General features: G+C 49.7%; 1 protein-coding gene across 1 annotated transcript in view; it reads left to right on the top strand.

Moving 5' to 3' along the window:
• The window catches only part of LOC127569302 (calcium/calmodulin-dependent protein kinase type II subunit alpha), a 197,166-nt gene that overhangs the window by 122,794 nt on the left and 58,805 nt on the right, over positions 1-15,567 (top strand). Inside the window, exons 4-6 of the mRNA XM_052013818.1 lie at positions 1,351-1,405; positions 7,898-7,963; positions 9,914-9,986. Coding sequence (XP_051869778.1) covers positions 1,351-1,405; positions 7,898-7,963; positions 9,914-9,986 — 194 coding nt within the window. The remainder of the gene's footprint in view (positions 1-1,350; positions 1,406-7,897; positions 7,964-9,913; positions 9,987-15,567) is intronic.

Here is a 15,567-nt window from a genome sequence, read left to right as displayed (position 1 = left end):
AACTCCCTCCTGACAGCACTGTGGGAACACCTTCACCAGAAGGACTGCAGCAGTTCGAGAAGGTGGCTCACTCCCACCTTCTCAGGGGCAATAAATTCTGGGGTAAGGTAAAGTGGTAAATAGTGATTGTGGAGGGACTTCACTGATTGAATCGTTGGCTGATTTCTTCAGCCAGAGGGTGGTGAATCTGTGGAATTCGTTGCCACAGACAGCTGTGGAGGCCAAGTCATTGTGTGTATTTAAGGCAAGGTTGATAGGTTCTTGATTGGTAAAGCAGTTAAGGGTTACAGGGAGAAGGTGGGGGAATGGATTTGAAAAGAAAATTGGTATTGATATTGGTTTGTTATTGTCACTTGTACCAAGTTACAGTGAAAAACTTGTCTTGCATACCGATCGTACAGGTCAATTCATTCATCAATGTATTGAGGTAGTACAGGGTAAAAACAATAACAGAATACAGAGTAAAGTGTCACAGCTACAGGGAGACAATAAGATGCAAGGTCATAACAAGGTAGATTTGGGAGGTCAAGAGTCCATCTCATTGTTCAATAGTCTTATCACATTGGGATAGAAGCCGTCCTTGAGCCTGGTGGCATGTGCCCTCAGGCTCCTGTATCTTCTGCCTGATGGGAGAGGGGAGAAGAGAGAATATCCCGGGTGGGTGGGGTCTTTGATTATGCTGGCTGCTTCACCAAGGCAGCAAGAGGTATAGACAGAGTCCATGGAGGGGAGGCTGGTTTCCGTGATGTGCTGGGCTGTGTCCACAACTCTCTGCAGTTTCTTGCAGTCCCAGGCAGAGCAGTTGCTGTACTGAGCCATGCTGCATCCAGATAGGATGCTTTCTATGGTGCATCAATAAGAGTTGTTGACTGTCAAAGGGGGCATGCCAAATTTCTTTAGCCTCCTGAGGAAGTAGAGGCGCGGTGAGCTTTCTTGGCCGTGGTGTCTACATGGTTGGACCAGGACAGGCTATTGGTGATGTTCACTCCAAGGAACTTGAAGCTGGAATTGGAATTGGTTTATTATTGTCACGTGTACTGAGATACAGTGAAAAACTTGTCTTGCATTCCATTCATACAGATCAATTAATTACACAGTGCATTGAGGTTGTACAAGGGAAAACAATAACAGAATGCAGAATAAAGTGTTACAGTTACAGAGAAAGTGCAGTGCAGGCAGACAATAAGGTGCAAGGTCATAACGAGGATGATTGAATGGCAGAGCAGACTCAATGGGCTGAATGGCCTAATTCTCCTCCTATATCTCAAGGTCTCATGGTGTTATATTGTTGTGCAACCCCTCCTGCCTTGCCCTCACTGACCCGAGGCTTTGTGTTTCTTTCTCCTACAGTGAGACTACACGACAGCATATCTGAGGAGGGGCACCACTACCTGATCTTTGACTTGTAAGTTGTATTTAAGAAATATTTTCAGGACGCGAGGATGCTCGGTTACAATATATTGTATTACAGGTGTTCAGGTACCAGCAGTACCTCGATCCTCGGCAGCCCGTCCTTTGCCTCAAGAGCTGAGCATAAGGACTCGAGCTGACAGCAGTAGGGATGGAGCACTGTGGGGGAGCGGTACTGAGGGAGGGTCACACTGTGGGAGGGGTGGTACTGAGGGAGGGCCACACTCTGGGAGAGGTGGTACTGAGGGAGGGCCACACTCTGGGAGAGGTGGTACTGAGGGAGTGCTCCCTTTCAGGCGTGCTGCCTTTCTGATGAGATGTTCCACCCCAGCTCCCGGCTGCCCCCTTGGGTAATGGTGGAAATCTCAGGCTGCGTTTGTGACCTCCTGCTGCCCTGTGTCTGTGTTTGTACCTCGAGCTGTAGCATTCGAAGGTGTGTGGGTGATGAGCTTGGTCCCGGGTACAGCAAATATCACAGCCTTACACCCTACTCAATGTTCATTCCATCGATTGCTGGAATCGAACAGGAGGCGAAACTGCTTCTGATTCACCATTTTCCCCAGGCTAATCCCAGCACTTGTAACGATGACTGTACCTCTGCAGCAGGAGGAGGTATAGTGCCCTCAGTACTGGCCTTGGAACCTGACCCACATTTCACAGACTGAGGGGTCAAGTCACCTACTCCTAATTTCCTGGTTTGAATTTTGTGTTGTAATTGGGCAGCTGGGATGGAACCAGGGTCTCCTGTAAGAAGATGGCCTTTTCATCATGCACTGAAGGGATGTGGGCTTCACAGGCTGAGCCAGCATTTAATTGCCCATCCCTAGTCGCCCTTGAGAAGGTGCTGGCAAGCTGCCTTCTTGAACCAGTCCCTGAGGTGTGGGTGCACCCACAGTGCTGTTAAGGAGGGAGTTGGATGACTGTGAAGGAACAGCGATATATTTCCAAGTCAGGATGATGTGTGTCTTGGAGGGCAACTTCCAGGGGGTGGTGTTCCTGGGCTGTAGCTGCCCTTTGTCTTTCTCGCTGGTAGAGGTAGTTTGGAAGGTGCTGTCTGAGGAGTCTCGGTGAGTTGCTGCAGTGCGTCCTCTCGCCAGTACTGTCAGCCCATCAATGTGATGTGGTTACAATGCCTGGGGATGTGTTTGCACATCACACACTCAGAGTGGTGAACAAGAAAGCTCCAGGTGAACATAACCATCGCCAGACTTGATGTCAGACCTTCTACGTTCAAGTTCAAGTTACTTTATTGTCAGTCACCCACATGCTGTAAAAACACACGGTGGAACGAAATGTCGTTTCCCCCAGACTCACACAACAGAGGACGTACATAGAACAGAGGACATACAATAAACACAAACAAAAATCAAAAAATAAAAAAATATTGTGCAAGTACAAATAGTGCAAAAAACGGTACATACAAAATACAAATTTAGTGCAGAGTTAGTGCGAAACCGAGTTGAACAAGAGAAATACAAGCTCAGTATGTTGTACTCATTGTATAAACATGTTCGGCAGCAGCCAAAGTTCTTATACGCCGTTGTGCAAACCAGAGCTTTTGATGCGGCATTTATCTACCAGGGTATTCAGGAGCCTGGGGGAATAAACTGTTGTGCAGTCTAGTAGTTCTGGCCCGGATGCTCCGGTACCGCTTGCCAGACGGCAGTGGGACAAATAGGTCGTGGGAGGGATGAGAACTTGTCACATGGATTATGCACTTGTGAAAATGACTGTGCACTTAGAACACAGAACAGTACAGGACAGGAACAGGCCCTTCAGCCCATAGTTACTGTGCTGAACACAATGCTAAATTAAACATCTCTTTTGCCTGCACATGATCCACATCCCTCCAGTCCCTGCACGTTCATGCGTCTGTCTAACAGCCTCTTGGATGCCACTATCGTATCTGCCTCCACCACCTCCCCTGGTAGCCCGTTGCAGGCACCCACCACTCTCTGTGGGGAAAAAAAACTTTCCTCACACATCTCCTTTAAACTCTTCCCCTCTCACAAACGCATGCCGTCTAGGATTTGACATGTCTACCCCAGGATAAGTGACCGCCTACCCTATCTGTGCCTCTCATTATCTTATAAACCTCAGGTCTCCCCTCAGCATCCGACGCTCCAGAAAAAACAACCCAAGTTTATCAGCCTCTCTGCAGCACTTGAGTCTTCATTTTGCAAAAGTTAGTGAATTATGGAAAATGAACACCGTTTGCAATGTTCCCACCACAGCCTCACCCCTTCCTGTCTGTAGCCCATTCCATTCCCCGCACCTCCGCTCTCACCACCACCCCTCCCAGACCCAACAGGGGTAGGGTCCCCCTTGTCCTCACATTTCATCCCACCAGCCTACGTATCCAACACATCATTCTCCGCCACTTCCGCCATCTCCAACGGGACCCCACCACCAAGCATATCTTCCCCTCCCCACCCCTTTCTGCCTTTTGCAGGGACCGCACTCTCCGCGACTCCCTAGTTCACTCCTCCACCCCCCCACCCATCCCGCTCCCACCCCGGGAACTTTCCACTGTCCCTGTCATAGGTGGAACACCTGCCCCTACACCACCTCCATCCAGCAACCCAAACAGTCCTTTCAGGTGAGACAGAGATTTACCTGCACCTCCCCTAATATCACCTACTGCATTCGGTGCTCCAAGTGTGGCCTCCTCTACATCGGCGAGACCAAACGCAGACTAGGTGACCGTTTCGCAGAACACCTGCGCTCCATCCGTAACCGCGACCTGCATCTCCCTGTTGCCGGTCACTTCAACTCCCCCTCCCACACCATCACTGATATGTCAGCCCTCGGCCTCCTCCACTGCCGGGAGAATTCCAAGTGCAAACTGGAGGAACAGCCCCTCATTTTCCGTCTTGGAACCTTGCAGCCTAACGGCATGAATATTGAATTCTCCCACATTAAGTAATCCCCACAACCACCCCCCCCCCCCAACCATGTCTCTCTTCTTCCTTTTCCTAGCCCCCTCTTTTTTTTCTACCCCACTTTTTTCCTCCTTACCCTTGACCCATCCCCCGGTGGATCTGCTCTCCCCTCCTCCCCCACACCTGCCCATCACCATCTCTTACCTGCATCTACCTATCACCACCCTGTGTCCACCCCACCTCCCCTCTTTAGTCCACCTATCACTGCTCTGCTTTTCCCTCTGAAATATATTGGGCTTCCCCTTTTCCTATCTTCAGTCCTGAAGAAGGGTCTTGACCCGAAACACTGACCGCCTGCTTTTCTCCACGGATGCTGCCTGGCCTGCTGAGTTCCTCCAGCATCATCGTGTTTTTCATCTAGATTCCAGCATCTGCAGTCCTTTGTTTCTCTTTCCCTGAAGCCTTCACACCATGCCACACTCTCGATCTTAAACCAAATTTTAATCATTCCCCCACTGGCACCAGTGCCTTCAGCAGCCTGGGCCACGAGCTCTGAAATTCCCTTCCCAAACCTCCCAATCTCCTTCTCCAAAAGTGCTCCTTAAGACTTATCTTCACTCTCGCGCTGCCCAGAACCATCTCCTGTGGCTCCGTGCCAATCTTTGTTGGAAAACCATCACATGAGGAGTCTCGGGGATGTGTTACTATGCTGAAGGCACCATCGCTGGTGTTAAAAGTCGCCAGTCTGGCTCAGTGTTCTCATCAGAACATAAGCCAGCTCCCAGCGAAGCCTTTTGCTCATCTGTCTGTCAGAGCTGTGACCATTTCTGGGCTTTGACTCTCAGGCATTTCTTGCTGGATTAACGCCTAGAGCAAATGCTGAAACGGGAGTGTGTCTGTGCATGGGAGGGATTCGGGAAGTGTAGATTTAATGAGATCCATTGTTTAGTGAACACAACATTACAGCACAGTACAGGCCCTTCGGCCCATGATGTTGTGCCGACATGTTATCCTGCTCTAATATCTATCTAACCCTTCCCTCCCACATATCCCTCCATTTCTCTATCATTCATGTGGCTATTTAAGAGTCTCTTAAATGTCCCTAATGTATCTGCCCCCACAACCTCTGCTGGCAGTGCGTTCCACACACCCACCACTCTCTGTGTAAAAAAAAACTTACCCCTAACATCCCCCTTATACCTTCCTCCAATCACCTTAAAATTATGCCCCCTCATTGTGAGCCATTTTCGCCCTGGGATAAGGTCTCTGACTGTCCACTCGATCTATGCCTTTTATCATCTTGTACACCTCTATCAAATCACCTCTCATCCTCCTTCTCTCCAAAGAGAAAAGCCCGAGCTCGCTCACCCTATCCTCAAGAGATGTCGTGCATTTATAATTTTCCATTCTGTAGTCCCCTTTGATTTTGCAACATTAAAATCTGAAAGTCGAAAGAGACATAATTTATTCCTGTGTGGTTTGCTGTAAGCAAGTTACCAAAGATTGTGAACATCAATGGCAGGGCCAACATTTATTGCTCATTGCTAATTATCCTTATGAAGGCGGTGCTGAGATGTGTGATAGCTGCTCAGGAGGAGGCCCATTGGCCCATCAACCCTATGTCAGCTCTTTGCAAGAGCCCCACTTCCTTACTGTCCCTGTGATATTTCCCCCTTCATCACCGGTTCCCTTTAGAAAGTTCCTGTTCAAGCTGCTGCTCCCCTTTCAGGGAACACATCCCCGATCATGACAACTCACAATGTGAAAACATACTCCTCCACCCCCCCTCTGGGTCCTCTGCTGACCTCTGGGCACCCACCCTCCCTCATCAGGAACAGTTTCTGTGTATTTGCCCGATCAAAAACCCTTTGTGATTCCAAACGCCTCCATTAAATCTCCCCTTAACCTTCTCGGTTCCAAGCAGAAACGTTGTGGATTCTCCAGTGTTGACCCTCCGCCCTGGATCCGATCCACTGAGTTCACAGATTGCTAGAGTTATATTCGGGAGCCAGTCTATCGGAGATGTTGTTGATCAGTGAACAACAAGATTCCAGGGTCTGAACAAACTCCACGGCTCAGTGGGGAGTTCTTAGTGGGCCAGGCACGGTAGTGCAGTGGTTAGCGTAACGCTATTACAGTGTCAGCGACCCTAGTTCAATTCCCGCCACTATCTGTTAACGAGTTTGTACGTTCTCCCCGTGTCTGCGTGGGTTTCCTCCGGGTGCTCCGGTTTCCTCCCACATTCCAAAGACGTACGGGGTAGGAAGTTGTGGGCATGCTATGTTGGTGCCGAAAGCGTAGTGACACATGTGGGATGCCCCCAGGACACTCTACACAAAAGATGCATTTCACTGTGTGTTTCGATGTACATGTGACTAATAAAGATACCTTATGCCTCATTCTTAGAAGGTCATCCCATTCCGGATTCTGAGCACTGTCTCTCAACATGGCACTGAGGTGGTGCTGCAGTGTCATAGAATGTAGAACACTACAGTACAGCACCGGAACAGGCCCTTCGGCCCACTTTGTCTGTGCCGACCCTGGGGCCAATTTAAACTGCACATGTGCCTGTACCTGAACCTATGCCCTCTATGCCTCTATAATTGTATAAACCTCTATCAGGTCTCCCCTCAGCCTCCGTCGCTCCAGAGAAAACAACCCAAGTTTGTCCAACCTCTCCTTATAGCTCATACCCTCTAATCCAGGCAGCATCCTGGTGGAACTTCTTCTGCACCCTCTCCAAAGCCTCCACATCCTTCCTGTAATGGGGCGACCAGAACTGCACACAGTGGCAGAGACACCTTTTACCTGCTGGACTTCAGACTGACTTTAGACTCTGCCGATTCTCCCAGGTGGATGTAAAAAAGTCCCGTGATGATACTTTGCATGGACGTTCTCCCCATGTTCTGGACCAATATTTAACCTTTAATCAAAATCACAAAAAGCAGATTATCTGCTCATTGTTACTACACTGTGTGTGGGATCTATTGTATGGAACTCAGAGCACGTATCTAACATTGTAGCTGTGGGTACAATTCATAGATAGAGTCAGTCATAGCCTGAAAATAGGCCCTTCAGCCCATCGATTCTGTGTTGACCACCCATTTTCACTAATCCCATTTTATTCTCCCCACATTCCCATCCACTTCCCCCAGATTCTACCCCTCAGCCACATACTGGGGGTAATTAACCCACCGACCTGCATATCTTTGGGATGCGGGAGGAAACCGGAGCAGCCGAGGGGGGGGGGGGAACCCACGCGGACACAGGGGGAACGTGCAAACTCCACACAGACAGCGCCGGAGGTCAGGATCGAATCCGGGTCTCTGGAGCTGTGAGGCAGAAATTCAGAAGTACTTAAAGTTCTTTGGAATATTGCGAAAGGTAATGTAAAGAAGCAAAGCCCATCTTCCTCCTGAAATGTAATATCCTGCACAGACAGTGATACATGGTGCAGGAAGATGAGCGACGGGTAGGAAGGGGCAGAGACTGAGAGAGGTGAGCGGAGCAGAAACGCTAGCGGAGAGCAGAAGGGCCAAGTGGCCTGTGAGTAACCGTTGCTTTCCATCACCACTCGTCAATAAATCCTTTCTCATCCTTTGCAGGATAACAGGTGGAGAGCTGTTTGAAGATATTGTGGCTCGGGAGTACTACAGTGAGGCTGATGCCAGGTAGGATCGTGAGGGTGGTTGCTTACTTTTTCCCCAAGGTCTCTCTGTAGCACCCCAGGGACTGATGAGATGCAAAGATCGAGCTCGTGGAGCTTCCCTCTGGGGGAGAGACAGCCTTAGAACTCCTTGTGCTAGCTCCAAGGTTCTGAGCTGTCACACTGAGCAAAGCCGCCCTGACCAAGCACACCATCTGCTTGCAGCTGGCATCAATCGAAAGGCTGAAGTGGGAGGAATAATTCAAATTATTTTTTATTCAGGCACAGATTGTGAGCATCAATGGCAGGGCCAACATTTATTGCTCATTGCTAATTATCCTTATGAAGGCGGTGCTGAGATGTGTGGTAGCTGCTCAGGAGGAGGCCCATCAGCAAGAGTCTCACTTCCTTGCTGTCTCTGCACAGCGCTATAATATTTCCCCCTTCCAGTTTATCTCCGGATCCCTTCAGAAAGTTCCTGTTGAAGCTGCTGCCACCCCCCTTTCAGGGAGCTCATCCCAGATCACGGCAACTCGCTGCGTGAAAGCATTCCCCTCCACTCCCCTCTGGGTTGTCTGTTGACGCCCCCTTGCTCTGTGTCCTCTGGGCACCCACCTTCCCTCAGGAACAGTTTCTGTGCATTTACCCGATCAAAACCCCTTAGTGATTCCAAACGCCTCCATTAAATCTCCCCTTAACCTTCTTGGCTCCAAGCAGAAAAGTTATGGATTCTTCAGTGTCTCCACAGAACTGTCGACCCTCTTGCCCTGGATCCGATCCACTGAATTCATAGATTGATGGAGTTATGTAGCATGGAAACAGGCCCTTCGGCCCATCTCATGCATGCTGACCAAGATGCCTACCTATTTGGCCCATATCCCTCTAAACCTTTCCCATCCATGTACCTGTCCAAGTGTCTTTTAAATGTTGTTATTGTACCTGCCTCAACCACTTCCCCTGGCAACTCGTTCCATATACGCACCACCCTCTGGGTGAAAAACCTGCCCCGCAGGTCCCCTTCAATTCTTTCCCCTCTCACCTTAAACCTATGCCCTCTAGTTTTAGACTTCCCTACTCCAGGCAAAAAGATTGTGACTATCTACCCTATCTCTGCCCCTCATGATGTTATAAACCTCTATAAGGTCACCCCTCAGTCTCCTACGCTCCAGGGCAAACAGTCCCAGCCTGTCCAGTCTCTCCTTATAATTCAAGCCCTCCAGTCCCGGCAACATCCTTGGGGAATTTTTCCTGCACCATCTCTGGCTGAATCGCATCCTTCCTATAGCTGGGTGACCAGAACTGCACACAATGCTCCATGCCTCTGACAGTCTCCCCAAAGCTCAGACCCCTAATTAGACACAGCTGGAGTTTGTTTGAGGAAAGAACAGTGCTGGAGTCCGTTGTGATCAAATTGGCTCCCTCTGCACTGGCTGCTTCTTCGAGATGCCAAACCAGCCTCCCCTCCATTGACTCCCGTCTACACTTCCCGCTGCCTCGGCAAAACAGCCAACATAATCAAGGCCCCACCCACCCCGGACATTCTCTCTTCTCCCCCCTCTCATTGGGCAGAAGATACAAAATCCTGAAAGCACCTACCACTAGGCTCAAGGACAGCTTCTATCCCGCTGTTATAAGACTTTTGAATGGACCCCTTGTGTGCTACATGATGAACTCTTGATCTCCCAATCTACCTCGTTGTGACCCTTGGACCTTATTGTCTGCCTGCACTGCACTTTCTCTGGAACTGTAACACTATATTCTGCATTCTGTTTTCTATTTACTACCTCAATGTACTGATGTATGGAATGATCTGTCTGGATGGCACGCAACAAAGCTTTTCACTGTATCTCAGTACATGTGACAATAATAAACCAATTCCAATACCAGTTCTCCACCACCACTGAGCTAATACTTGCCACATTTTGCAAAAGATTGTTCAATGAATCTTCCTTCTGCCTGGATCTTTGTTTTGCAGTCACTGCATCCAGCAGATCCTGGAGGCTGTCCTTCACTGTCATCAGATGGGGATTGTGCATCGAGATCTCAAGGTGAGCTTCCTCCAAAAAACTGTCACCTGTCGTCTAACCATCCAGGGTCTGAGGATGGCAGGAAGGAGACAGTGGCGGGGAGGGGTCTGAGATGGGGGGAGACTGGAGGAGCTAGGCTTCGTTCAGAGCAGGGAAAGTTAAGGGAAGATTTAATCGCGGTGTTTAAGATGGCGTCACGTTTTGATAGGATGGAGGAACTGTTTCCAGTGTTGTGAAGGTGGGTGCCCAGAGGACACAGTGAAAGGCATCGACAGAAGGACCAGAGAGAAACCACACAGCGAGTTATGGAGCCCTTCCACCCACCGCATCCAGGCTGAGCAACGAACAATCTGCTGGGGGAACTCAGCAGGTCGAGCAGCAGGAGGAAAGGAATTGTCGATGTTTCGGTTGGAAACCCTGCATCGGTCTTGACCGGAAATGTCGACAGTTCCTTTCCCCCCCAGCAGGTTGTTTGTTGCTCGAGATTCCAGCACCTGGTTGTCTCGTGTGTCTCCATGTCCATGCCGACCTCTTTCCCATCCACACCAATCCCACTTGCCTGCATTAGGTCCGGATCCTTCTATCCATTGCCTGTTCAAGTGTCTGTCTAAATGTCTCTTAAACACAGTGATTATACCTGACTCCACCCCCTCCTCTGGCAGTGTGTTCCACACACCAACCACTCTCTGTGTAAAAATAACTTACCCCTCAGATCCCCTTTAAAACTCCCTCCTTTCACCTTAAACCTGTGCCTTCTAGGTTTTGACACACCGACCATGAGAAAAAGGTTCTGACTATCTATCCTCTCTGTGCCTCTCATAATATTATAAACCTCCATCAGGTCACCCCTCAGCCTCCTTCACTCCAGGAAAAACAAGCTCAGCCTGTCCAATCTCTCCCCAGAACTGAAGTCCTCCAATCCAGGCAACACAATGGTGAATCTCCTCTGCACTCTCTCCAGTACAACCACATCCTTCCTACAGTGTGGTGACCAGAACTGCACACAGTGCTCCAAGTGGGATCTAACCAGTGTTCTGAAAAGTTGCAACTATTCTACACCCCGACCTCTGAAGGCAAGCGTGCTGTATGCCTTCTTCACCACCTTATTGACCTGTGTTGCCACCTTCAGGATATTGTGGGCGCCTAGATCTCTGTGTTCATCGACATTCCTTAGAACCTACCCTTGACTGTATATGCAGTTTTGGCTGCCCAAAATGCATGACCTCATACTTGTTAGGATTAACTTCCACCTGCCAAAGCTCTGGCCAACTTTCCACCTGATCCATATCCTAGTTGTGATCTGGATGGTAGAAGTGGACTCAACTTTCATGAGTAGACAGGACAGATGCTGGAATGGGAAAGACTTCTGGATTATGTGCAGAGAGAGGAGGGTGAATGCTCTCTGTCAAAGTCAACATGGGATCATCGGGCTAAATAACCTGCCCCTGCCTGTCTGCTTCTCTGTAGAAATAACAAATACAAGAGGACCTAGGGTTAAGGTGAGAGGGGGAAAGTTTAAAGATGTTCGGGGCAAGAGTTTTTACACAAAGTGGTGGGTGCCTGGAATGGGCTGCCATGGAGGTGATGGAGACGATGCAACAGCAACACTTAAGACACATTTAGACAGACACATGAACAGACAGGGAATGGAGGGGTATGGACCATGTGCAGGCAGATGCAGTTTAAATTGGCATCATGGTCAGCACAGACAGTGTGGGCCAAAGGGCCTGTTCCTATGCTGTACTATGTTCTTTTAGCACACTGGCCTTCATCAGTCAGGGCACTGAGTATAGGAGTTGGGACGTTATGTTGCACTTGTACAAGTCATTGATGAGGCCGCACTTGGAGCACTGTGCACAGTTTTGGTCGCCCTGTTGTTGGAAAGAGTGCGGAAAGATTTACGAGGATGTTACTAGGACTCAAGGGCCTGAGTTACAGGGAGAGGTTGGTCAGGCGAGGTCTTTATTCCTTGGAACGTAGGAGAATGAGGGGCAACCTTATAGAAGTGTTTAAAATTATGAGAGGCATAGATAAGCTGGACGGTAACAGTCTTTTCCCCAGGGTGGAGGAGTCCAAAACTAGGGGGCATAGGTTTAGGGTGAGAGGGCAAAGGTTTAAAAGGGACCTGAGGGGCAACTTTTTCACGCAGAGGGTGATGAGTCCATGGAACGAGCTGCCAGAGGAAGTGGGTGAGACAGGTACAACAGGATCACTTAAGAGGCACTTGGATAGGTACATTGGGGGGCAGAGCTTGGAGGGATATAGCTGAGTGGGCACTGTGGTCGGCATGGACTGGTTGGGCCGGAGGGCCTGTATCTGTGCTGTATTGCTCTATGGCTCTACGACTAAGTGGAAAGTTCGAGGGTTTGAGTGGGCTCCCCTGCAGAGACTGGATTTCATCTCGAGTGTGACCTCCTGCAGCCTCTCACAGGTTAACTGATGCAGAAGTTCAGCGAGAGCCTTCAGAGGCTACCCATACATTCTCCGTGTGCTCTGGGTAACTGCTGCTTACTCTTGGCATGCTGCAGCTGTGTGGGAGTGGTTGGCAGCCTCAGTCAGCTTGCGTACTCCCACTCTAAATCAAAGCAAGCAGTGATGCACTCAAAATTAAAGCAGCAGCCTCTGACAGTTTTCATTCTTTGATCTGTCTAATTGGTCTTGTTGACAGCAACGTACATTTGTGTAGCACCTTTAATGTACTGAAGGTACTTCACAAAAAATGACAGTGCAGATTTGGACGTGGATCCAGATGATGTCGGGGCGGGTGATCAAAAACTTGGTCAAGTTAGGATGTGGGGAGTGATCGAAGAGAGGAGTCTGCAGGTTCTCCCTGTGACTGCATGGGTTTCCCTCAGGTGCTCTGGTTTCCTCCCACATAAAACAAAGGAGCAGAAGTCGGCCATTCGACCCATCGAGTCTGCTCTGCCATTCTATCATGAACTGATCCATTCTCCCCTTTAGCCCCACTCCCCCGCCTTCTCACCATAACCTTTGATGCCCTGGCTACTCAGATACCTGTCAACCTCTGCCTTAAATACACCCAATGACTTTGCCTCCACAGCCGCCCGTGGCAACAAATTCCACAGATTCACCACTCTCTGGCTAAAGAAATTTCTCCGCATCTCTGTTCTGAATGGGCGCCCTTCAATCCTGAAGTCGCGCCCTCTTGTACTAGACTCCCCTACCATGGGAAACAACTTTGCCACATCTACTCTGTCCAGGCTTTTAACATTTGAAATGTTTCTATGAGGTCCCCCCTCCTTCTTCTGAACAACAAGAGCCGTCAAACGTTCCTCATATGTTAACCCTCTCATTCCTGGAATCATTCCAGTGAATCTTCTCTGAACCCTCTCCAACGTCAGCACATCCTTTCTTAAATAAGGAGCCCAAAACTGCTCACAGTACTCCAAGTGAGGTCTTACCAATGCCTTATAGAGCCTCAACATCACATCCCTGCTCTTGTATTCTATTCCTCTAGAAATGAATGTCAACATTGCCTTCACCTTCTTCACCACCGACTCAACCTGGAGGTTAACTTTTAGGGTATCCTGCACGAGGACCCCTAAGTCCCTTTGCATCTCTGAATTTTGAATTTTCTCCCCACTTAAATAATAGTCTGCCCGTTTATTGCTTCTACCAAAGTGCATGACCATACACTTTCCAACATTGTATTTCATTTGCCACTTCTTTGCCCATTCTTTGCACATCCCAGTGATGTGCGGGTCGGTGGGTTAATTGGCTGCTGTAAATTGCCCCCAGTGTGTGGGTGAGGGGTAGAATCTGGGGGGAGTTGATGGGGATGTGGGGAGAATGGGTTACAGGGCAAAACAGGAGGAACGTGCCTCAGGATTGCCCTGTCGGGAGCTAGCATTGACCCAACGGGCTGAATGGCAACGCACGAGACTGCAGATGGAGCAAAGAACAAACCGCTGGAGGAACTCGGCAGGCCGAGCAGCATCTGTGGAGGGAAAGAGGTGGTCAACGTTTCAGGCTGAGATTCTGCATCAGGACTGAGAGTGTAGCTGGGAGTTAAGGGTATGAAGAGGAGAGGGGGGGGGTGAGGCAGGGGCTGGTAGGCGATTGGTGGAACCAGGTGAGGTGGGGGATGATGGGCTGGTGGGGGAGGGAGGGGGGAGGTAGAGATGGAGGCTGGGGGGGGCAATATGTGGAGACACAGATGCTGGAATCTGATAAAAGGAACCAGGTAAGAGAGAGGCAGATGGACCCTGTTGAGGGCGAAACTGGTGGACTGGGGAGGGAGGACTGGGAGGGGGGTGGTGGAAATGAGAAAGCGAGACAGGAGTAGAGGGTGTGTGGGTTACCTGAAACTGGAAAATTCAATGTTCATAGCCACGATATGCTGGAAGAACTCAGCGGGTCAGGCAGCATCGATGGAGGAAAATGGCCAATCGATGTTCGGGTCAGATGAAGGGTCTCGACCCAAAACGTCAACTGCCCATTTCCCTCCACAGATGCTGCCTGACCAACTGAGTTCCTCCAGCATCTCCAGTGTTGTTCCAGATCCCAGCACCTGCAGTCTCTTGTGTCTCGATGTTCACACCATTGGGTTGTAGACTTCCCAGGTTCCTCTGGTTTGCGTTGGGCCTCAGTGGAGGAGGCTGACAACAGACTGGTTGGTGTGGGAATGGGAAGGGGAGTTGAAGTGGGAGCTCAGGGTGACCACTGGGGACAGAGCACAGGTGTACCAGACAACGTCGCCGAGTCCACGCTTGGTCTCGCCGATGTAGAGAGGGCCACACTGAGAGCGTTGAACGCAGTAGACGAGGTTAGAGGTGCAGGTGAATCTCTGTCTGACCTGGAAGGGCTGTTTGGTGCCCCTGGATGGTGGTGAAGGGAGCAGGTGTAGGGATAGGTGTTGGAGAAAATGAGCGAACCAGGGAGTCACAGAGGGAGTGGTCCCTGCAGAAAGCAGTAAAGGGTAGGGAGGGGAAGATGTGGGGGATTTGAATGGTCTCCTGCAACATTATAAGAAAATATGCATTGTGAGTTTCAGGGAGGGAATTCCAGAGCTCGGAGCCCTTGCAGCTGAAGGTACAGGTATGATTGGTGATGACGATCGAACAATAGGGGGCTATGTGGGACGGAAGGGTTAGGTAGATCTTAGAGCAGGATAAAATGTTGGCACGACATTGTGGGCTGAAGGGCCTGCACTGTGCTGTAATGTTCTATGTTCTATGATACTTAGAGAAAGTTCTGAGACCATAACACCATAAGATCTCGGAGCAGAATTAGGCCATTCGGCCTATCGAGTATTCTCTGTTATTCAGTCATAGCTGATTTTTTTTCTCTCAACCCCATTCTCCTGCCTTCTCTCCATAGCCCTTGACCCCCTTACCAATCCTGAACCTATCAATCTCTGCCTTAAGTGCACCCAGTGACTTGGCCTCCACAGCCCTCTGTGGCAACGAATTCCACAGATTCACCAACCTGTGGCTGAAGAAATTCCTCCTCATCTCAGTTCTAAAGGGACGTCCCTTTATTCTGAGGCTGTGCCCTTAGATCCGAGACTCTCCCACTGATGGAAACATCCTCTCCATGAGACTGTGGGAGAATAGTTTCAACTGGGGAGGAGCCTTGCATA

This window comes from Pristis pectinata, chromosome 4 (genome assembly GCF_009764475.1).
Source record: "Pristis pectinata isolate sPriPec2 chromosome 4, sPriPec2.1.pri, whole genome shotgun sequence".
Classification (NCBI taxonomy): domain Eukaryota; kingdom Metazoa; phylum Chordata; class Chondrichthyes; order Rhinopristiformes; family Pristidae; genus Pristis; species Pristis pectinata.
The sequence above is the reverse complement of the archived record's forward strand: the minus strand, read 5'-3'. Positions and strand labels throughout refer to the sequence as shown.